The sequence below is a fragment of the Melanotaenia boesemani genome, chromosome 12 (genome assembly GCF_017639745.1).
Source record: "Melanotaenia boesemani isolate fMelBoe1 chromosome 12, fMelBoe1.pri, whole genome shotgun sequence".
In the NCBI taxonomy this organism is placed as follows: domain Eukaryota; kingdom Metazoa; phylum Chordata; class Actinopteri; order Atheriniformes; family Melanotaeniidae; genus Melanotaenia; species Melanotaenia boesemani.
Window position 1 is genome coordinate 2,251,860 of NC_055693.1, and position 23,371 is coordinate 2,275,230.

The following is a 23,371-nucleotide window of genomic DNA, read 5'->3' on the forward strand; positions in this document are numbered from 1 at the left end:
TGATTATTTGTACAGTGTTGAACAAAATCAGGAAAAAACTGCTGAATTAGTCCCATTGAAAATGAATGGGCTTCTGCCAAAATGAGAAAAACCACGCCTACGTTGGAGCCCTATGACTCAGACATGCATTCATAAAGAAACTTTATTCAAATGTGAAACAGGTCACAAAATCTAAAACTTTTACTGTCTGAAAAGACATTTTGTGCTTTACGGCTTTGACACAATAGCAGTTTAAGCTTTATGAAATTTCAGAAATCACTCTGTAGACTCCACACTGGGTGTGACATCACACTCTAATTTCCCCTCAAAAGTATTAAGAAAATTTTAAAGTTATTTCACGCCCTCATATTCTCTTATTTATACACACATTGTACATCAAAACGTGGGTATTTTCTCCTTCGTTCAGCCAATGTGAGGACTGTGGTAGGCCTGATGGTTTTCTCTCAGATCGCCTCGCTACTGACTCCACTGACTTCCATCGTATTACCACTCAGCTTTCCTCCTGAAGCCAAGCGGTGAGAGGTGTCTTAACTCGCCATAAAAACCACCTAGAAGACGTTAGAATCACAGGAAGAGCCTCGGTGTGTTCAGCAGACCCTTCTGCTGCTCACAGTTCAGGAAACGACTTCGTTTTTTAACAGTGAGCTGAGCCTGAAGTCAGCTGAATTCTTCAACTGTGTAGCTGCTCAGAGAAGGCGCCGTCGTCATGACAGCGTTAACAATCAGAATCACCATAGCAACCAGTCACACAGCTGCCCCTTCTTTCTGACAGATTCCATCATGGCTACCTCCATAACACGTGTGTTATATGCATATTAGCAGCCAGTAGCTGCACTGGCATCCACAAACATCTGTTCAGAAAGTTCAGAAAAGATCTTTTCAGCAGACAGTTTGGTTGTTGGAGATGTGAGGGAGGAGGCGGCTGGTGATGCAGACAGAACAATCTCTACCATGTCTTTTCAACACGGTGAGAACGGCAGATAAAGCTGCTCATTGCTATTTCGCATGGATCTGCAGGAGCAGCAGGAAGTTAGCAGAAACCGGCAAACAGGTCAGCAGGAAGGACAGCGAGCCTGCATGGAAAATGTAAACTCAGCTTCATTTATACAGCTCATTTCAGGCGTTCGAAGTGCAACCCAGCGAGTAAAAGATAAAAAGGTATTAACAACACTCTTAAAATCAAGCTGAAGTAACACTGACAAACATACTCAGTAAGAAGTTCTGGGACTGAGAAGCAGGCCAGAATCTAACAGAGCTACATTAAGGACGGGATAAGGAACGTTTGGGATCTGAGTCCGAGTTTAACACTCAGCTAATGTTGGAGGCTGGAAGGGAAAGGTTTTAAGGAGGTGTTTGGACACCTGGAGCTGGTAAAGATGTGACCCAGCCTTTCAGCATCACCTGGGGACAAGATTTTTCTGATTTTAGTCCAGTTCTACAGGTGAAAGGAGGAGCTGTAATGATGTGGTTAAAAAGTGAATTAAAGGAAAACCCCGAGGAAAAAATGACTAAGGTTTCTCACAACCATCAGAAACCTCTGCGGAGATCCAGAGAAAATTTTAATCAGAAGATGCAACACTGTGGTCATAAAGGGATGGACGTGGTCATCAGCAGTACTCAGGCAGGCTGTGGAGGTTAAACCACGATGGCACATGACTTCCTGCTGCCATGTCATTGGCTGATGACATACATGCGTTAACAACCGAGTGAACTTGGTTAAGTGGTCGGTGAGAGTATAAATCCAGACTTAAACTAATAATCCACTTCTTACATTTTTATATATTCTTAAACACAAATAAAGATGAAAATAAATATTTTATCTCTGTAATGCACATTGTAATGAGTAACATTTATTTTTAATCCTAACAAAGTAGTTTTTACTGCTTAAAAATGGCCAGCTGTTAAACCAAAGAACAGTCGAGCTGGTTTACGGATCAACGGGTTTGGTTCTGTGACACTTTCAATTCAATTCAAACTTTATTTGTATAGCCCTTTTCATACATTATCATGCAATACAAAGTGCTTTACAATGTAAAAACATATATTAAAAATGTAAGAGTAGAATAACACAAATGCTATCTACTTTACATTTTGAATCACACACATTCACACACGCACACACACACACACACACACACACACACACACCCAAGCGCGCAAACACACAACACAAACAGATGATGCCACTCTTCTTTCATAGAATTAAAACTATTCCTTCTAGTTCCTGTCTCTTTAACTGAAACGGTTTAAGAACAAAGTTTGAGAGAGAGATCTAAAAGACAAGATAAAAGACGATTGGCTTGACACCACTGTGAGGAAGCAATACCTTGGGGACCCATCCACACCATGAGCGCCCCATCAGCAACCACAGAGGCCATCGCCACAGGAGCCGACAGGATCGGGGCAGGCGGGGGCCCCCACCACAGCCACAGGACTGCAATGCAGGGCCCGTCAGCCATCCCGTCCAGGTCGACCCCCGCAGCGACAACCCTGCAGGCCGGAGAGACAGCCCACGATGTGGAGGATCCCCATGAGGGAACACCGGAGCTAGAGGATAAAAGATAAAAAAGATAAAAGCTGAAAATAAAACACAGTATAAGATACTTAAAAGAGCATAAATAAATCAACGTAATAAGAACAATAAAAGAAAATTAATATATATTAAAAAGTCAATTTAAGACCAAGATACAAATGATAAGTGATAAAAATAGACAAAATGGATAAATAGATTAATTAAAATAACTGAATAAATAAACTAATAATATTGTTAGTCAAATAACTAAATGATTAAGAAGTTCAATTAAAAGCTAAGCTAAAAAGATGTGTCTTGAGCCTCTTTTTAAAAGCATCTACAGTCTCTGCAGACCTGAGGCCCTCTGGCAGGCCGTTCCACAGGCGAGGGCCACGATATTGGAACGTGGCCTCGCCATGTGTTTTGGTCCTCGCCTTAGGAATGACCAAAAGGCCGGTACCAGAGGACCTCAGGGTCCGCGAGGGTTTATAGTCTAAAAGCAGGTCAGATAAATAAGAAGGCCCAAGACCATTAAGACATTTATAAACAAGTAAGAGAACCTTAAAATCAATCCTGAAACGCACGGGGAGCCAATGCAGCGATTTTAAAACTGGTGTAATGTGTTCCCGCCCCCTGGTCCTCGTCAGAACTCGTGTCGCTGAGTTCTGGAGTAACTGCAAGCTAGAAGTACTCTTTTTGGGAAGACCAGAGAGCAGGGCATTACAGTAATCTAATTTACTAAAAATAAAAGCATGCATCAGCACCTCCGTGCTGGCAAGAGAGAGAAACGGGCGGACTCTGGCGATGTTTTTAAGATGATAAAAGCCTGTCTTTGTGACATTTCTAATGTGTGGAGTAAAGTTCAGCTCAGAGTCAAAAAGAACACCCAGATTTCTCACACACTGAGAAAGTTTAAAGTCTTGTAGTTTGCATGAGATGCTCCCTCTCTTGTCTTCAGGACCGATAATTAAAACCTCAGTCTTGTCCTGGTTGAGCTGTAAGAAGTTCTCTGCCATCCATGACTTGATATCTAAAATACAGTTTAAAAGGGTGTTAACTGGTTCTAGGTCATCAGGAGACACAGCGATGTAAAGCTGCGTATCATCAGCATAGCTGTGAAAAGCAACGCCATGTCTCCTGATCACGTCCCCAAGTGGCAACATGTACAGGTTAAAAAGTATTGGGCCTAAAATTGATCCTTGGGGAACCCCACACTGCATTTCATGGATTCTTGAGGAGCATGTATCCATACTTACGAAAAATTTACGATCCGTGAGATAGGAGTAAAACCATTTAAGAACAGTGCCTGAGAGGCCCACCATACTTCTGAGTCTGTGTATTAAAATCTGGTGATCCACTGTGTCGAAGGCGGCACTAAGATCCAGCAGCACCAGAACAGAAAGTTTCTGTGCATCTAAGTTACACCTAAGGTCATTAACAATCTTTAAGAGGGCCGTCTCAGTACTGTGGTTCATCCTAAAACCAGATTGATATCTTTCTGAAATACTTTGTTCATTTAAAAACTCATTTAATTGGCTAAAAACAACTTTTTCAATCATTTTACTTAAAAACGGTAAGTTGGATACAGGTCTGTAGTTATCAAGAATGTTAGGGTCTAAATTACTCTTCTTCAGAAGGGGCCTGACCACCGCTGTTTTATAGGCAGATGGGAAGACACCCGTCTGAAGAGAGTAATTTACTATGTTTAAAAGCTCAGGCTCAAAGAAACCATAAAACCTTTTTAAAAGAGATGTGGGGATTGGGTCTAAAAGGCAGGTAGTTGGCTTTAGCTGGGAGAAAACCCGACCAAGCATCTTTGCATCAACCAGGACAAAACTCTCCAGTGTTTCCTCCGGTAAAAATGCTTCAGATATGTTAAAATCAACATATTGTTGAGATAAAAGATTCAATCTGATAGCACTGATTTTACCTCTGAAGTGGTCTGAAAAGTCCTCACATGCAGCCTCTGATGCTGGCATGGAGGACTTATTAAAATCTGTGTTTATTAAATTATCTATTGTTCTAAAAAGGAATCTGGGGTTATTTTTATTTTGTGCAATAAGGTCTGAAAAATGGAGGGTTCTTGCTTGTTTTACTGCATTATTATAGATGTACTGTTGTTCATGAAAAATCTCAAAGTGGATGTTTAATTTAGTTTTTCTCCATTTTCGTTCGGCTCTCCTGCATTTCCTTTTTATTTCTTTGATGCTCTCATTTATCCATGGTGATTTGGGTTTACCTTTTATAGATTTTGTTTTTAGTGGAGCAGCAGCATCAATAGCGGATTTAAGTTTGCAGTTAAAATGATCAACAATAAAATCACTGGATGCAGGTAAAAACTGAGCAGAGGTATGATGTAAAATGTTAATAAAATTTGCAGCCACTTCAGAAGTAATATATCGCTTCCTCACAGTTCTCACTGGGGCCTTGCACTGCCTAAAACTGGTGATGTTAAAAAACACACAGTAGTGGTCAGACACAGCCAGGTCAACAACAGAGGACACACCCGTGGACAGGCCATACGTAATGACCAAGTCCAGGGTGCGTCCTCTGTTATGAGTCGGCTGTGTGACGAGTTGTTTGAAATCCATGCTGTCTAAAAGGTTTAAGAACTCTCTTCCATAAGGATCAGAGCTGTTAAAAATATGTAGATTAAAATCACCAGTTATTAAAATTTTGTCATGACTTGAGTGTATAAATGTTAAAAAGTCAGAGAATTCTTGAATAAAACAGGATGGAGGCTTTGGTGGTCGATAAACTGTAACACATAAAATGGACGGGTTGCTAAAAACAAATGCATGATGCTCAAAAGAAGAGTAACTATATAAAAGGATTGTCTTTGTTAAAATTGAGTTGTGAGCGATCGATGCTGTGCCTCCGCCTCTTTTGCCTCCCCTGGTAGAAAATAAAAAGTTAAAATTTGGGGGAGATACCTCAGTGAGAATAGCCGGGGCGTCGGTGCCAAGCCACGTTTCAGTTAAAAAGAGACAGTCTATCTTGTTGTCTAAAATCAAGTCATTGATGATAAAAGTCTTATTTAAAAGAGATCTGACATTTAAAAGTGCCATGTTAAATACTGTAGGTAGGTTTTTTTGTGTAGTGTTTGGATTATTTGTAGAAACCGGATGGATGGGGCGGAGATGTCTTCAGTCAGACAAACTTCAGACAAACTTCAGTCAGACATGTCACCATGACGACACACAGCTGTTTTTACTCTGAAGCATGTAACGGCATATTTAATAGGTGATGAGTTAATATCAGCAGCAGCTGTAGCCATCAGCATTTTCATTCCCAGGAATGAGCAGAACAGAAGCTCGCGGAGCTCCTGCTGCTTACTGGCAGAGCCTGCCGGCTGCCGCCATGTTACTTTCATCCACGGAGTCGGCGATTCGCCATGAATAAAACACTCTGTTGTCCAATATTACGTTTCCCAAAGACTCAGCATCAGTGGCCGTTTTTAGAGGCAGTTAAATTTGTTCAAGATGGAAGATGCAGAAGGTTCACCATCTTATCGTGACTGCTGGGTTTCATTCTTAGGCTGCGTGGATCGATCCAAATATTGATGTTATCGATACCACTGCTAGTATCGGTATTGATACCAGGGTGCTGATATTTTCTTACACTTTGAGGCAAAAAGCCAAGGAACGAGAGCCACTTTTGTTTATCTAATTTACACTCTTGACTTTATTTATCACAAACAGTTGTGTGATAAAAGGAAATAACTTTTTTATTTTGTTACATTGTCGTTGTTATTTATTATTGTTTACAACTAAAAAACAAAATTTAAAATTCTGCCATTCAGTTTCTTTATAAAACTATTTTATTTGACAGTAACATGATCAGTAATTTAAGGCAAAATCATTAAATGTTTGTGATATTTCAAGCAAAACGGACTGATATCGGTATTGGTTTCTGCGATACCTGCTCTTTACTTTGTATCACATCGATACCAAAAGTGGTCCAGACCTATTTTGTACCGAGGAGAATTGATTCTGGCCTGAGCCTTGGAGGCGGACATGTTTCATGTTTCTGGGGTATTTAAAGCTAGACGCTGATGTCACCGAGCAGAAAACTCACGTCCAGATTCACAAGCGTTTGTATGGAGTTCCTTCCTAAAAAGTCCATCAGACACCTGCAGGTAGTCCAGAACGCTGCTACTCCAGTCCTCACTAAGACCAGGAAAGTAGCTCCTGGACCTCAGTCCTCACTAAGACCAGGAAAGTAGATCCTGGACCTCAGTCCTCACTAAGACCAGGAAAGTAGATCCTGGACCTCAGTCCTCACTAAGACCAGGAAAGTAGATCCTGGACCTCAGTCCTCACTAAGACCAGGAAAGTAGATCCTGGACCTCAGTCCTCACTAAGACCAGGAAAGTAGGTCCTGGACCTCAGTCCTCACTAAGACCAGGAAAGTAGATCCTGGACCTCCAGTCCTCACTAAGACCAGGAAAGTAGATCCTAGAACTCTAGTCCTCACTAAGACCAGGAAAGTAGCTCCTGGACCTCAGTCCTCATTAAGACCAGGAAAGTAGATCCTGGACCTCAGTCCTCACTAAGACCAGGAAAGTAGATCCTGGACCTCAGTCCTCACTAAGACCAGGAAAGTAGATCCTGGACCTCAGTCCTCACTAAGACCAGGAAAGTAGGTCCTGGACCTCAGTCCTCACTAAGACCAGGAAAGTAGATCCTGGACCTCAGTCCTCACTAAGACCAGGAAAGTAGATCCTGGACCTCAGTCCTCACTAAGACCAGGAAAGTAGGTCCTGGACCTCAGTCCTCACTAAGACCAGGAAAGTAGATCCTGGACCTCCAGTCCTCACTAAGACCAGGAAAGTAGATCCTAGAACTCTAGTCCTCACTAAGACCAGGAAAGTAGATCTTAGACCTCCAGTCCTCACTAAGACCAGGAAAGTAGATCCTGGACCTCAGTCCTCACTAAGACCAGGAAAGTAGATCCTAGAACTCCAGTCCTCACTAAGACCAGGAAAGTAGATCCTGGACCTCAGTCCTCACTAAGACCAGGAAAGTAGATCCTGGACCTCAGTCCTCACTAAGACAAGGAAAGTAGATCCTGGACCTCAGTCCTCACTAAGACCAGGAAAGTAGATCCTAGAACTCCAGTCCTCACTAAGACCAGGAAAGTAGATCCTAGACCTCCAGTCCTCACTAAGACCAGGAAAGTAGATCCTAGAACTCCAGTCCTCACTAAGACCAGGAAAGTAGATTCTAGACCTCCAGTCCTCACTAAGACCAGGAAAGTAGATCCTAGACCTCCAGTCCTCACTAAGACCAGGAAAGTAGATCCTAGACCTCCAGTCCTCACTAAGACCAGGAAAGTAGATCCTAGAACTCCAGTCCTCACTAAGACCAGGAAAGTAGATCCTAGAACTCCAGTCCTCACTAAGACCAGGAAAGTAGATCCTAGACCTCCAGTCCTCACTAAGACCAGGAAAGTAGATCCTAGAACTCCAGTCCTCACTAAGACCAGGAAAGTAGATCCTAGAACTCCAGTCCTTAGTAAGACCAGGAAAGTAGATCCTAGACCTCCAGTCCTCACTAAGACCAGGAAAGTAGATCCTAGACCTCCAATCCTCACTAAGACCAGGAAAGTAGATCCTGGACCTCAGTCCTCACTAAGACCAGGAAAGTAGATCCTAGACCTCCAGTCCTCACTAAGACCAGGAAAGTAGATCCTAGAACTCCAGTCCTCACTAAGACCAGGAAAGTAGATCCTAGAACGCCAGTCCTCACTAAGACCAGGAAAGTAGATCCTAGAACTCCAGTCCTCACTAAGACCAGGAAAGTAGATCCTAGAACTCCAGTCCTTACTAAGACCAGGAAAGTAGATCCTAGAACTCCAGTCCTCACTAAGACCAGGAAAGTAGATCCTAGAACTCCAGTCCTCACTAAGACCAGGAAAGTAGATCCTAGAACTCCAGTCCTTAGTAAGACCAGGAAAGTAGATCCTAGACCTCCAGTCCTCACTAAGACCAGGAAAGTAGATCCTAGACCTCCAGTCCTCACTAAGACCAGGAAAGTAGATCCTAGACCTCCAGTCCTCACTAAGACCAGGAAAGTAGATCCTAGAACTCCGGTCCTCACTAAGACCAGGAAAGTAGATTCTAGACCTCCAGTCCTCACTAAGACCAGGAAAGTAGATCCTAGAACTCCAGTCCTCACTAAGACCAGGAAAGTAGGTCCGAGAACTCCAGTCCTCACTAAGACCAGGAAAGTAGGTCCGAGAACTCCAGTCCTCACTAAGACCAGGAAAGTAGATCCTAGAACTCCAGTCCTCAGATCTTTACACTGGCTTCCTGCTGCTAGTTTACAAAGACCTGAATGGTTTAGGACCAGAATCCATTCAGGACCTTCTGGTTGGTTATGGAGCAACCAGATCCCTCAGGTCATCAGGGTCAGGTCTACTTTCTGTTCCCAGAGTCAGAACTAAATGTGGAGAGGCAGCGTTCAGCTTTTGTGCTCCTCACATGTGGAACAAACTCCCAGAAACCTGCAGGTCTGCTGACTCAGCTGTTTTACATCAGGGTTAAAATCCTTTATTAGAACAGCTAATACTGAAACTTTATTTCTGGCTTTTTATCTATTTTATTTTAGCTTTTTCTGTTTTCATTTTATTTCTTTTGAAGTTTGTTTTTAATGAGCTTGGTATTGCTTCCTTCGAGCTGGAGCCCGTGGTTGAAGCGGGCTTCACAGATGAAGTGATGAGTCAGTCTGTTGGGGATGCATGCCGTGTGGGGGTTTATCCCTCCATGATGGTTCCACCTCTTCCTGATGGACCCCTGGATTTTTGTTTCATCGTGACAGTCGGCCCAGACGCTGTCTTACAGCCGTTCAGTCAATCCTTCCTGCTTAAAGAAGATTAGCAAAACGTTCACAGCTGTGCTTTTACACACATCTGCTGAGATGTAGAAGCTGATGTCCATAATCAAGATGTTCTATGGTGATAATGAACCTATCCCTGAATTAAATGAGGACTGGATAACTGCGGTGACAGCAGTAAAAGTATGAAGCAGCAAACATCATGGCACCATATTTAGCCCTCTGTGAATATGTCTGATCTCTGCTCCGGTCGGACAGACGTTAACTTGAACTTATAAACTCTGCTAACAGTCTGCTCCACATCTGATGCTGTTTTTCAGCCCCGTAGTAAAACGTGTGCTTGTTTGTGCAGGTGTGTGGACTGACCGTTATCATTTGCATAATCCTCTCTGTGTGTGGATCGTTTCCTGGTGAGGTACAGGAGGGGAGGCAGAGTTAAGGGTTATCCAGTCATTTCTTTCATTATTTCCTTTTTTAGAAATGACCTTCATTCTTCATCACCAACGTGTCCAGTATCAGAAAACTTCACAAACCTTTCTGCTGCAAACATTCAGCTTCATTCAGAGCAAACCAGAGAAACAGCAGCGTTCCTGCTGATGAACAAATCTCTACAGACTGTAAACTTCTTTATTAACATTAAACTAAGTAGAATGTGCAGATACTACATTATATTTTCAAAACTAAAAATTAATGGACCAGATCACTGCAACACTTTGAGCTTACCAGCCTGAACAAGCTAGCGTTAGCATAAACACGCTGCAACACAATCTCTCTGTTAGATTGTTTTTAAAGTAATCAGTTGGTTTTTATGTCCAAAGTTATTAATGTTTCTTAAGTTTTTCATTCATGTGGACAAAAGTAGCTGCCTTGGAGTAGATTTATGCTTTTTAAACTGCCATAGAAAAAATTATAAAATCTTAGGCCAAGAATATAGACATGCTTTTTAACCTGGCTTTTGTGTAGCCAGCCGACTCGGCTGTGAGCATAATTGTTCTCATTCTTGGTTGTACGGCACTTGTTACCGGAGGTTTCCACCAGGGGGCGCAGAAGAGAACTCAAATGGGAGAGAGTTGCTGAATTTGTGGTGAGAACAGAACAATAAACCCAGTGACAGAAGAGTTTGGTTTTCTGAGCTGGTTTATTATGTAAACAGGTCCCCAAACTGGAGGGTCCAGATTTAGCTTAGCTTTTATTTAGTGTAGCAGCTAAGCTCAATAAAAAGTATTAACCCCCCCATCTTTAAGTTAACGTCTTTTCATTCCATTGGTGTATTTTTATTTATTTACTATTATTAGTAGATTCTTGTATTATCTATTTTTATGTATTAATTGTTATTCTCCAAATTTTAACTGGATTTAATTTTGCTCCAGTCTTTATTTTATTTTCTTTATGTTTCCACTGTATTTATTTTGTTTTCATATAATAGAATAGAATAGAAATACTTTATTAATCCCTTTGGAGAGTCCTCAGGGAAATTTGGGAATGTAAATATAAATGTATAATGTAAATAACTTGACGTGTTAAGGGTTAATATTAGAAATAATCTCAATAATTTCCAGGTACTTTTTATAAACAAAGCCCTGGAAGCCACTTTGTCTCAGCTTTTAACCAAAGCTGGTATCGTAGCTGTTTCAGTTAGCTAGCAGCTGCCGTAGCTTTAAGTACTTAGTTATTGACTGAGAAGGTGAAATTGTTCCTGTATTAATATGTAATAAACATTAATATGTGTCCGTGCTCGGCAGCCATCTCTGTGTTTCTAAGTCTCGTCCAGCTGATGCTCCGACTCATAACATTACATGTGTATTAGTACAGTAACATTACTCACAGCTTCCTGTGTGTGTGGTGGAAATGTTGTTTCCTCTCCTCAGGACGGAGTGTTTCCCTCCCCCCCATCCACACACACTTCCTCTGCTGTGTTAGATGCTGTTGGAGGAAAAGTTGCAGACTTTCACTTTGATTTATTATGAGCAGCACAAACCGTTTTTTTATGTAAATCTTCCAAATCCTGATATAAAGCCGTAAAAACCGTCTCTGACACCAGCTGACTGTCACGGGGAGCAGGAGTCGTAGTAAATGGCTCAGTTAGATTTCCACAGGTTTTATTTTGGCCCAAAGCTTAATGCCCACGAGTGATGCAGAATTAGACTGGATGCTAAGTGGAACATAGTGGATCCTTCTTTGATTTGTAAACCGATATAATTTATGTGTTTATGCATTCATGCTAACCATTTCAAGCCTACACCCACATTTCCTAGAGGTCAACTCTAAATATGACCCAGCTTGGGCCCAATGTTCATAGCTGTTTCAGACTTCTAGATTTCTTACAATTAAATTAAGCTGTGTGCCTTTTTTCTACACGACTTTCTTGTTTTTAGAGAGCTCTGCAGTTTACTATTTTTGATTATTACCTGTTATTGACTGAACTGCTGCTCAGCTCTAATTAATAAAACAGCTCAGTGGTGTCCAGACGGTTTTATTTCTGAGATCCTCTCATTAATATTTACAGTCCGAGGGAGCTGACATTGATTTCTTTTTCTATTGAAACTGTGGCTTTCTTCGTGTGAAGTTGGTTTGTCTTGGATCTATAACGACTACAGCTGATGCCGTCTAGGATGGATGGATTGAGTTTGTTTCCTGCTCGAGGCTGGTGTCAGAAGTTGTTTTATTTGCATCATGATGAGAATTATTATATAAATTTCAAGAAATTGGGTCTTCATACATATATTGTTTCAGTGGTTTTGAGTTGGTTTGGCCTTTTGCTTCTGTATCTGTGTTGAGACATCTATTCATCTTTTATGAATCTATTTTTTATCCAGCGAGAATAATTAAATGTATACAGTACAAACCAAAACAAATGCAGATAAAACCTAGAGGTAAATCCAAGGGCCAGGCATGTGTCAGCAGCTTTTTCTTTCTTATATTACAGTAAATATGGATTAAAAATGTTAGTGCTCAGCATGTCTCAGTATTTCTTTAGTATGTCCTACATAAAATCAGAATATGGCCTCTAGTTCCAAAAAAACACAACTTTTAGATGTGGTTTGGACCTTAGCGGAGGTGCAGATGGGTCAGATGAAGCCTGAATTTTTAGGTTTATGAGAAACTGAATTTTTTGTGCACAATGAGGGCAGCGACTCAGCACTTTCTACACCAAGCCTTTTCATGGTGGTAATCTTTGAGCATGCTTCATCCATGTTTCCACAAGATGTAGCATCAAAGTCTCAAACACGCTGTGCAGCCTGATGGATTTTTCTCACGTAGGCGCAGTAATGACCACACATCCGCAGGTACAGGCTTTACAGTGGAACCCAAAGTTTCATTAACACCATGCAGCTTGTTGGAGATGATGAAACATGCAGAACTGAACCCTGGTTACGTGAATGTGCTAGAGATGTAGGGTGTTTGCCAGTGAGCATGAAAATTAGCCATTGTGTTATAGGCTGGCCACATCTAAACGGGTATAATTCCAGAGAATTAAAGGATATTCAGGAAATTTGGGACAGTTATTATTGACTTTGTTGTTTACATCAATAAATAAGACTCGTTTGCCAGTGAAATCCAGCCCAGGTGGTGTCTTATACCGCAGCTCTAATGTAAGTATGACTAAAGCTCATTTTCAAAACCTTTTCATGGTATTTGTTCATATATATATATATATATATATATATATATATATATGTCCACAGTGTCTCCATCATATTCCTGATGTGGAGTTTTTCTCCACAGAATTTACCAGAACCAGGTCTTTGCTGTGGGGACTGTAAGTCGTAGTCAGAACGTCAAGCAAACACGTCTACAAGTGATCTCTGACTTAGCATCCTCCAACTTTTTCACTTTTCACGGATCTTAATTTTTAGACACTCTTGGTTCCCCAAAGCTTGTTAGCAGCTAAGGTGGTGCAGTAGATGGTAGTCTGGTCCATGTCCAACCTTTTAAAACCAAAGTGTGTGATATAAATGCGAAAGATATTTTCATATTTAGTTGTTTGTCTTTCTGTGTTGGCCGTGCGATGAAATAACCCTGGATGGTTGGATCAGACCAGAACCTAGTGGCCATCAGTGTTACTGGGTTTTGCACTGGACTCCGATAAGACGGTGTGATTACGTGTCACTTATCTCATATACATGATCATCTTTTGGGAACTTGATGGTGTTACAGACAGATTTGTGGATGAGCTTTTGGCTCTAAAAGAAGAAAGTAAACAGAATGATGTTGTTTACTGCTAATTCATCTCTGATTGGCTGCTTTCCACAGATGGCCACCGAGTCCGGCCTCAGATGTACTTTTTTAAAACATCTCACCTGAGGTCAGAATACCTGGTGGACATGTTGAAACTGAAACTGACTCATCGGTTTGTCTGTGTTTTGTGAATATAACCAGGTTGATGTCGGCGAGTTTTATAAATGAAGAGACAGCCGGTGTCTCTCTACCACTCTCTCTCTTTCTCCCTCTGTGTCCGAATTTTGCTGACTTGCTGTTCTAACTGAGGAATGTGTGTGTGTGTGTGTGTGTGTGTGTGTGTGTGTGTGTGTGTGTGTGTGTGTGTGTGTGTGTGTGATATGCTGTCCTGGCTGCTAAACACACAGCAGGATGTGGACATTTGGGCTTGTTTTCTACTGAGAGAAGGGGAGAGGTGAGGAGATAGAGAGAGCATCGGCACAAATGAAAGAGAGAGAGATTTCATAACATGACAGACGGATGACCAGATGAACTGTGAGGGAAAGGAGGAGAGGACAAAGGATGGAGGGACGAAGACTTTCCTCATATCTTCACACACTGTGCAAGCCCGAGTCAGTGGAATAAAGAAACACATGAAAATAAAAACATATTTAATGCTTTCGTGAATGAAATGTCCTGACCGACTGTCAGAGACCAAAGAAGAAGAAGCTGCATGTCTGCGTGGGTGTGCATGTGTGTGCTCTCACAGGAATGTTGATCTGATAATGGGATTAATGCTGAGTTTCTCTGTCTGCTCTCTCCAGGGTCCTTCAGGACTGAGGGCATAAAGGCGTCTGATGTCCTGCCTGTGTTAAAGGAGAAAGTCGCCTTCGTGTCGGGTGAGTGTCGTGTCACAGCTCGGTCCACAAATACATTTTTTCCAAATGTCATTTTTACACTCCAGTTCCAAAAATAATGGGACGCCGCTAAATCTGCATCTGCAGCTCATCCAGAACGCTGCTGCTAGAGTTTTAACCAGAACTAAAAGATTTGAACACATCACACCAGTTTTGAAATCTTTACACTGGTTTCCAGTTTATACTGGCTTCCAGTCAGTCACAGAATAGATTTTAAAACCCTTCTGCTTGTTTACAAATCCCAGAATGGTTTAGGCCCAGAATACATCTGTGATATGTTCAGAGAATATAAACCTAGCAGAGCTCTTAGATCCAAAGACTCTGGTCAACTAGTCCAGACCAGAGTCCAGACCAGAGTCCAGACCAGAGTCCAGACTAAACATGGAGAAGCAGCATTTAGCTGTTATGCTGCAAACAAATGGAACAAACTGCCAGTGGAGATTAAACTTTCACCAAATGTAGACATTTTTAAATCCAGGTTAAAAACATTTCTTTTTTCATGCGCCTATACATGACATCTATATGTTAACTTTTTTAACTTATCTTGCTTTTAATCATTTTAATGTAATTTATTATTTTATTGTGATTATGTTTTGATGCCTTTTACTATTTCTAAATATCTGTAATGCTTGTTTTATGTAAAGCACTTTGAATTGTCCTGTACATGAAATGTGCTGTACAAATAAACTGGCTTGCCTAAAAATTTAAATATAAACAGAATCCAATCATTTTCAAATCTCACCAGGCCATATTTTATTCCCAGTAGAAGATAAACAACATCTCAGACAATGAAACGGAGACATTTCACCCTGTGTTGGAAAATATGAGCTGATAGTGAATTTGATGCAGCAACATGTCTGGAAAAAGCTGGAACAGGAGCAACAAAAGGCTGGAAAAGTACCTGGTAAAAAACCAGAAACACCTGGAGGAGCATTTGACAACTAATTAATTTCACTGGCAACAGAACATTTTATATTACATAGCATGATATAATATAACATGACTTTGCCCTGCATAATATAATATAGTGTGGCATGATGCAACACAGTGTAAAATAAGGTAACATAGTGTGTTGTAATGTAACATAGTGTAACATATATCATAATGTGATGTTAGGGCGGGGATATACTTGCTGTGAACGCTAGCGTTAGCATACGCTACATCTGTGTATATACTTGCTGTGAACGCTAGCGTTAGCATACGCTACATCTGTGTATATACCTACTGCAAATGACGGAAGCATGACGCAGCCAAAACACTCATTACTGGAGGTCACCACAAGGGGAAGTACACAGCACTTAGACTCTGAAATAGAGAAAAGGTCAATCTAGTAGTGATGGGATTTGTGGCTTTTTGAAGGGAGCCGGATCTTGATGAGTCGTTTCTTTCAATGAGCCATTCAAAAGACTGGCTCGTTCTTACAATATCTTACAAAATTTCACAATATATAAGAATGACAAACAATCAAAATGACAGCTGTGCCTAGGTTCCCATCTTTCATTTAAGAGTCGTTCAAAAGAATTGATTCGTTCATGAACGTCACATCTCTACAATCTACCACTCACATCATATTTCCAGCTCATCAGGCCCCAAAACACTTCAAATTTGTTGCCAACTGTTCAGGCACGAGTGTTTATGACTGTGCAAAGGGGAGGAAAAAATCACACAGATGCCGGTAGTTGCGGACAAAGTCCGAGAGATAGTTTTCAAAACTATCCACTGTTATTTTTACCTCTGACCTTGTGTTAATGCGCTTGTTGGTATGAACATGTGAGTCAATTTCACAACTCGCATCAATGTAAGCAACCTTCATGCTAGGAATGCATGGCAGCCATGAAGCATACACGGACACATTGCTAACAGCAAGTATGTCCCAGCCTTATGCAGTGTAACACGAAGTACCCTAGCATGAGGTTGCAAAAAATAACAACACAACGTGAAGTAATGCAACGTAGTGGAACATAGTGTAGCAGAACTTAACATAAGGTAGTGTAGCATAACATAACAGCAGAACATAAGATGAAAGGAGCAGAGGTTCACCCATCTGAGACAAACTTGGTCTAAAAATTTTGGAACAATTTCAGACAAATGTTCCTCAGACTTCCATCCTTCCACCATCTACAGTGTAGAATAATCAGAAGGAATCTCTGTGTGCTGGGACAGTGGAAAACCATTCTACATGAGAAATACTTTCTGGAAAGTATGGACGGCGTGTCCTGCAGACTAAAGAGGAGAGGGAGCATCCAGCTTGTTATCAGTGGACAGGTGAAAAGCTGCATCTCTGATGGGATGGGGCTGCATTAGTGCCTATGGCGTGGGCAGCTTCCACATCAATGCTGAAAAGTACATGGAGGTTTTAGACCAACATCTGCTCCCATCCAGACAACGTCTCCTACAGGGAAGGCCTTGCAGGTTTCAGCAAGACGATGCTGAACCACATCCTGCATCCATCACAGCATCATGGCTTCACAGGAGAAGAGTCCGGCTGCTGAACTGGTCTGCCTGCAGTCCAGACCTTTCACCAATACACAACATCTGGAGCATCATGGAAGCAGAAATCCAGCAACCAAGGTCCAGGACTGTAGAGCAGCTAGAATCCTGCATCAGACCAGAATGGGACAACATTCCTCTCCTAAAACTCCAGCAACTGGTCTCCTCACTTCCCAGATGTTTCCAGACATGTTAGAAGAAGAGGAGATGCTACACCATGCTGAACACCACCCTAGAACTACTTTTTACACCATGCTGAACATCACCCTGGAACTACTTTTTACACCATGCTGAACACCACCCTGGAACTACTTTTTACATCATGCTGAACATCACCCTGGAACTACTTTTTACACCATGCTGAACACCACCCTGGAACTACTTTTTACATCATGCTGAACATCACCATGGAACTACTTTTTACACCATGCTGAACATCAGCCTGGAACTACTTTTTACACCGTGCTGAACACCACCCTGGAACTACTTTTTACACCGTGCCGAACATCACCATGGAACTACTTTTTACACCGTGCTGAACATCACGCTGGAACTACTTTTTACACCGTGCCGAACATCACCCTGGAACTACTTTTTACACCGTGCTGAACATCAGCCTGGAACTACTTTTTACACCGTGCTGAACACCACCCTGGAACTACTTTTTACACCGTGCCGAACATTACCATGGAACTACTTTTTACACCATGCTGAACACCATCCTGGAACTACTTTTTACACCGTGCCGAACATCACCATGGAACTACTTTTTACACCGTGCCGAACATCACCCTGGAACTACTTTTTACACCGTGCTGAACATCAGCCTGGAACTACTTTTTACACCGTGCTGAACACCACCCTGGAACTACTTTTTACACCGTGCCGAACATCACCATGGAACTAGTTTTTACACCATGCTGAACATCACCCTGGAACTACTTTTTACACCGTGCCGAACATCACCCTGGAACTACTTTTTACACCGTGCTGAACATCACCCTGGAACTACTTTTTACACCGTGCTGAACGCCACCCTGGAACTACTTTTTACACCGTGCTGAACCCCACCCTGGAACTACTTTTTACACCGTGCTGAACATCACCCTGGAACTACTTTTTACACCGTGCTGAACATCACCCTGGAACTACTTTTTACACCGTGCTGAACATCACCCTGGAACTACTTTTTACACCGTGCTGAACATCACCCTGGAACTACTTTTTACACCATGTTGAACATCACCCTGGAACTACTTTTTACACCGTGCTGAACATCACCCTGGAACTACTTTTTACACCGTGCTGAACATCACCCTGGAACTACTTTTTACACCATGCTGAACACCACCCTGGAACTACTTTTTCACCATGCTGAACACCACCCTGGAACTACTTTTTACACCGTGCTGAACACCACCCTGGAACTACTTTTTACACCATGCCGAACACCACCCTGGAACTACTTTTTACACCGTGCCGAACACCACCCTGGAACTACTTTTTACACCGTGCCGAACACCACCCTGGAACTACTTTTTACACCGTGCCGAACATCACCCTGGAACTACTTTTTACACCGTGCCGAACATCACCCTGAAACTACTTTTTACACCGTGCCGAACATCAAGGCAAGGCAAGGCAGTTTATTTGTATAGCACATTTCATGTACAGGACAATTCAAAGTGCTTTACATAAAACAAAGACATTACAGATATTTAGAATAGTAAAAGGCATCAACACATAATCAACACATAATCACAATAAAATAATAAATTACATTAAAATGATTAAAAGCAAGATAAGTTAAAAAAAAGTTACCGTGCAGATTTCATGCATAGGCGCATGAGAAAAGAAAAGTTTTTAACCTGGATTTAAAAATGTCTACATTTGGGGAAAGTTTAATCTCCACTGGCAGTTTGTTCCATTTGTTTGCAGCATAACAGCTAAATGCTGCTTCTCCATGTTTAGTCTGGACTCTGGCCTGGACTAGTTGACCAGAGTCTTTGGATCTAAGAGCTCTGCTAGGTTTATATTCTCTGAACATATCACAGATGTATTCTGGGCCTAAACCATTCTGGGATTTGTAAATGATCAGAAGGGTTTTAAAATCTATTCTGTGACTGACTGGAAGCCAGTGTAAAGATTTTAAAACTGGTGTGATGTGTTCAGATCTCTTAGTCCTGGTTAAAACTCTAGCAGCAGCGTTCTGGATGAGCTGCAGATGTTTAATGCTCTTTTTAGGAAGTCCTGTTAAAAGACCATTACAGTAATCCAGTCTACTGGAGATGAATGCATGGATGAGTTTCTCTTGGTCTTTCTGGGAGACTAAACTTTTAATTCTGTTGATGTTTCTGAGCTGGTAAAAAGCTGTCTTAGTGACAGCTTTGATATGGCTGCTGAAAGTCAGATCTGAGTCTATCAACACTCCCAGGTTACGAACTTGGTTGGTAATTTTAAGAGCCCGAGTCTCCAGGTGTTTGCCAATGCTGACCCTCTTCTCTTTGCTACCAAACAGAATAATCTCAGTTTTGTCTTCATTTAATTGTAGGAAATTCTCCCTCATCCAGGTGTTTATTTGCTCCAGACACTGACACATTAAGTCTATTGGACTGCAGTCATCTGGTGACAGAGACACATAAAGTTGTGTATCATCTGCATAACTTTGATAACTAATGCTATAGTTTTGTAATATTTTACCCAAAGGGAGCATATACAAGTTGAACAGAAGAGGTCCAAGGACTGACCCCTGGGGGACTCCACAAGTCATGGCCACTCGCTCGGATTCATAGCTGCCGATCGTAACAAAATAACTCCGGCCTTCTAAATAGGACCTGAACCAGTTAAGGACCGCTCCAGAAAGTCCAACCCAGTTTTCCAGCCTGTGCAACAGGATTCTGTGATCTACAGTATCAAACGCAGCACTGAGATCCAACAGAACCAGGACTGATACTTGACCAGAATCGGTATTCAACCTAATGTCATTTAACACTTTGACCAGAGCTGTTTCAGTGCTGTGATGAGGTCGGAAGCTGGACTGAAATTTATCAAGATTTCCACTTTCATTTAAAAAGTCATGAAGCTGGTGAAATACAACTTTTTCAATAATCTTGGAAATAAAAGAGAGGTTAGAGACAGGTCTATAGTTGTTCATTATAGAGGCGTCTAGAGTCCTTTTCTTTAGGAGTGGCTTAATAGCAGCTATCTTTAGTGACTTGGGAAAAATGCCTGATGCCAGCGAGCTGTTAACTATCAGTAGGAGATCACTTTCTACTGAGGTAAAAACTGTTTTTAAAAAGTCGGATGGTATCATGTCCAGAGTGCATGTTGTTGATTTCAAATGCCAAACTGTTTCTTGTAGGACTTTTAAATTCACCATTTTAAATTGTGACATGACATCAGAATTATTTCCGGGTTTTAGACACAGACTAATTTTCTTGTTTGACTGTGTGGAATTAATATTTTGCCTAATTGTTTTAATTTTTTGGCTAAAAGAGTTTGCAAATTGGTTGCATTTCTCAGTGGAAAGGAGCTCTGGGCTTATCTGTTTAGGAGGATTTGTAAGTTTTTCAATCATAGCAAACAGAGTGCGAGAATTGTTGACATTCCTGTTAATCATTTCAGATAAATGCAGCTCTCTGGCCTTGCACAACTCATTGTTATAGTTACGCAGGCTTTGTTTGTACAGCTCATAGTAAATTTGAAGTTTATTTTTCCGCCATTTCCGCTCAGTTTTTCTGCATTCTCTTTTTAGGCTGGTAACCACAGTGGTGTTTCTCCATGGTGTTTTCTGTTTGCTCAAGTTGCTCTTGATTCTTATCGGTGCAACAGCATCCATTACATTCAAGATTTTCAGATTGAAATTATCCAGGAGTCTATCAACTGACTCTGCACTGGTTGTTGGTAACATAGCTATGGCCTCCACAAACTTAGCACTTGTTCTTTCATTAATGTACCTCTTCCTAACGGAGAAGCAGGTTGGTTGAACATTCTGAGTGATCAGTAAATCAAACAAAATACAAAAATGGTCAGACAAGGCCGAGTCAGTGACCGCAACAGAAGAAATATCAACACCCTTTGAAATAACCAGGTCCAGAATGTGACCTCGAATGTGGGTCGGTTGTTTAACATGTTGCCACAAACCAAACATGTCCAATATGGAACAAAATTCCTTGACATTACCATCCGTCATGTTATCTATGTGAATGTTAAAATCCCCAGTTAAGATGAAATGGTTAAAATCAGTAGAGATAACCGACAATAATTCAGAAAATTCATCAATAAAATTTACACAGTGTCCTGGACGTCTGTAGATGATTAGAAATAGGATTTTAGGAATGCCCCTTAAAATAAAACTAAGATATTCAAAAGAAGTAAAATCACCAAATGACATTTCTTTACACTGGAATGAATCTTTAAATAAGGCAGCTTCTCCTCCCCCTTTCCTCCCGTTTCGACATTTATTCATGAAACTAAAATGACCCTGGAACTACTTTTTACACCGTGCCGAACATCACCCTGGAACTACTTTTTACACCGTGCCGAACATCACCCTGGAACTACTTTTTACACCGTGCCGAACATCACCCTGGAACTACTTTTTACACCGTGCCGAACATCACCCTGGAACTACTTTTTACACCGTGCCGAACATCACCCTGGAACTACTTTTTACACCGTGCTGAACATCACCCTGAAACTACTTTTTACACCATGCTGAACACCACCCTGGAACTACTTTTTACACCGTGCCGAACACCACCCTGGAACTACTTTTTACACCGTGCTGAACACCACCCTGGAACTACTTTTTACACCGTGCTGAACATCACCCTGGAACTACTTTTTACACCGTGCTGAACATCACCCTGGAACTACTTTTTACACCATGCCGAACACCACCCTGGAACTACTTTTTACACCGTGCCGAACACCACCCTGGAACTACTTTTTACACCGTGCCGAACATCACCCTGGAACTACTTTTTACACCGTGCCGAACATCACCCTGGAACTACTTTTTACACCGTGCCGAACATTACCCTGGAACTACTTTTTACACCGTGCCGAACATCACCCTGGAACTACTTTTTACACCGTGCCGAACATCACCCTGGAACTACTTTTTACACCGTGCCGAACACCACCCTGGAACTACTTTTTACACCGTGCCGAACATCACCCTGGAACTACTTTTTACACCGTGCCGAACACCACCCTGGAACTACTTTTTACACCGTGCTCAACATCACCCTGGAACTACTTTTTACACCATGCTGAACATCACCCTGGAACTACTTTTTACACCATGCTGAACATCACCCTGGAACTACTTTTTACACCGTGATGAACATCACCCTGGAACTACTTTTTACACCATGCTGAACATTACCCTGGAACTACTTTTTACACCATGCTAAACATCACCCTGGGACTACTTTTTACACCATGATGAACATCACCCTGGAACTACTTTTTATAAATTAAGGTTGAAATGTTAATCCCAGATTTCTAGTGTGCCGGTATAGAAATGATTTATTTCATTAACAATTAAGAATGAAAAAAAATAATCACGTTTGCTTAAATATGTTGAAATAAACAACACAGATGTCCACACGGGGTCCTCTGACTGTCCACGCTGATTTAGATTCAGGTTATCCGTAAAAGCATTTCTGAGTCAAAATGAGATTCTCACACCTCCTGATTCAGGAAACAGACAGGAAAAAGCATTTCAGCCACTTCACACCATGAACATAACTTATAGAAAGCTCCCCCTTTTGCAGCTGCTTCAGCTCAGTGTGTGCCAACACACACACAAACATTTTCACTCCACCGGCCGTCACACTCACATGTATGTCGGCTCGACGAATGAGATGTTCAGTCCCACAAAGTTTTATTCAGAGGTTGTCACCACCGTGCTGGTGACACAAATTGAGACAAAAGCTCCGTTTCCACTGAGCGGTTAGGTTCAGGCCGGTTCGCTAGTCTGTACGTTTCCATTATAAAAGGGACCCATACAAGCAAACCATCCAACCATTTATGTACCCCTTCAATTTTAGGTCCATAGGAAAATGCTATGGTACGATTAAGGTGGAGCTGCTGGCATCTGTTGATTGGCGGACAGAAAAACTTCACTGCCCACGACAAAAGCAAGTGTGAAGCAAACACAGCGCTGCCGTTCAGTTCATGGTTTATTTGGATGTTGGAAACAGGAAACCTGTGAACGACAGTAAGGTCTGGTTGTACGAAGCGGCATGTATCCTTCGTACCAAGAACCAAAAGCCAAGCAGAACAACGAGCTGCTGATCGGCCTCCACTGTTGTTTGCTGTTGTCTCACTGGTACGAGGCCACGCTGGGCATTTGGTCTAAACCCCAGCTGTCCGACAGGGAATGCTCACCTGAACTGGCTGGACCATTCTAAAACTTCCGAACCGTACCAGCCCGGACCGAAACGCTC

At 41.7% G+C, this 23,371-nt stretch overlaps 1 protein-coding gene across 2 annotated transcripts in view; it reads left to right on the forward strand.

The window, feature by feature from the left end:
- The window catches only part of kalrna (kalirin RhoGEF kinase a), a 203,368-nt gene that overhangs the window by 33,507 nt on the left and 146,490 nt on the right, over positions 1-23,371 (forward strand). For both annotated transcript variants that reach the window (XM_042002791.1, XM_042002792.1), the window contains exon 2: positions 14,331-14,405. In XM_042002791.1, coding sequence (XP_041858725.1) covers positions 14,331-14,405 — 75 coding nt within the window. The remainder of the gene's footprint in view (positions 1-14,330; positions 14,406-23,371) is intronic.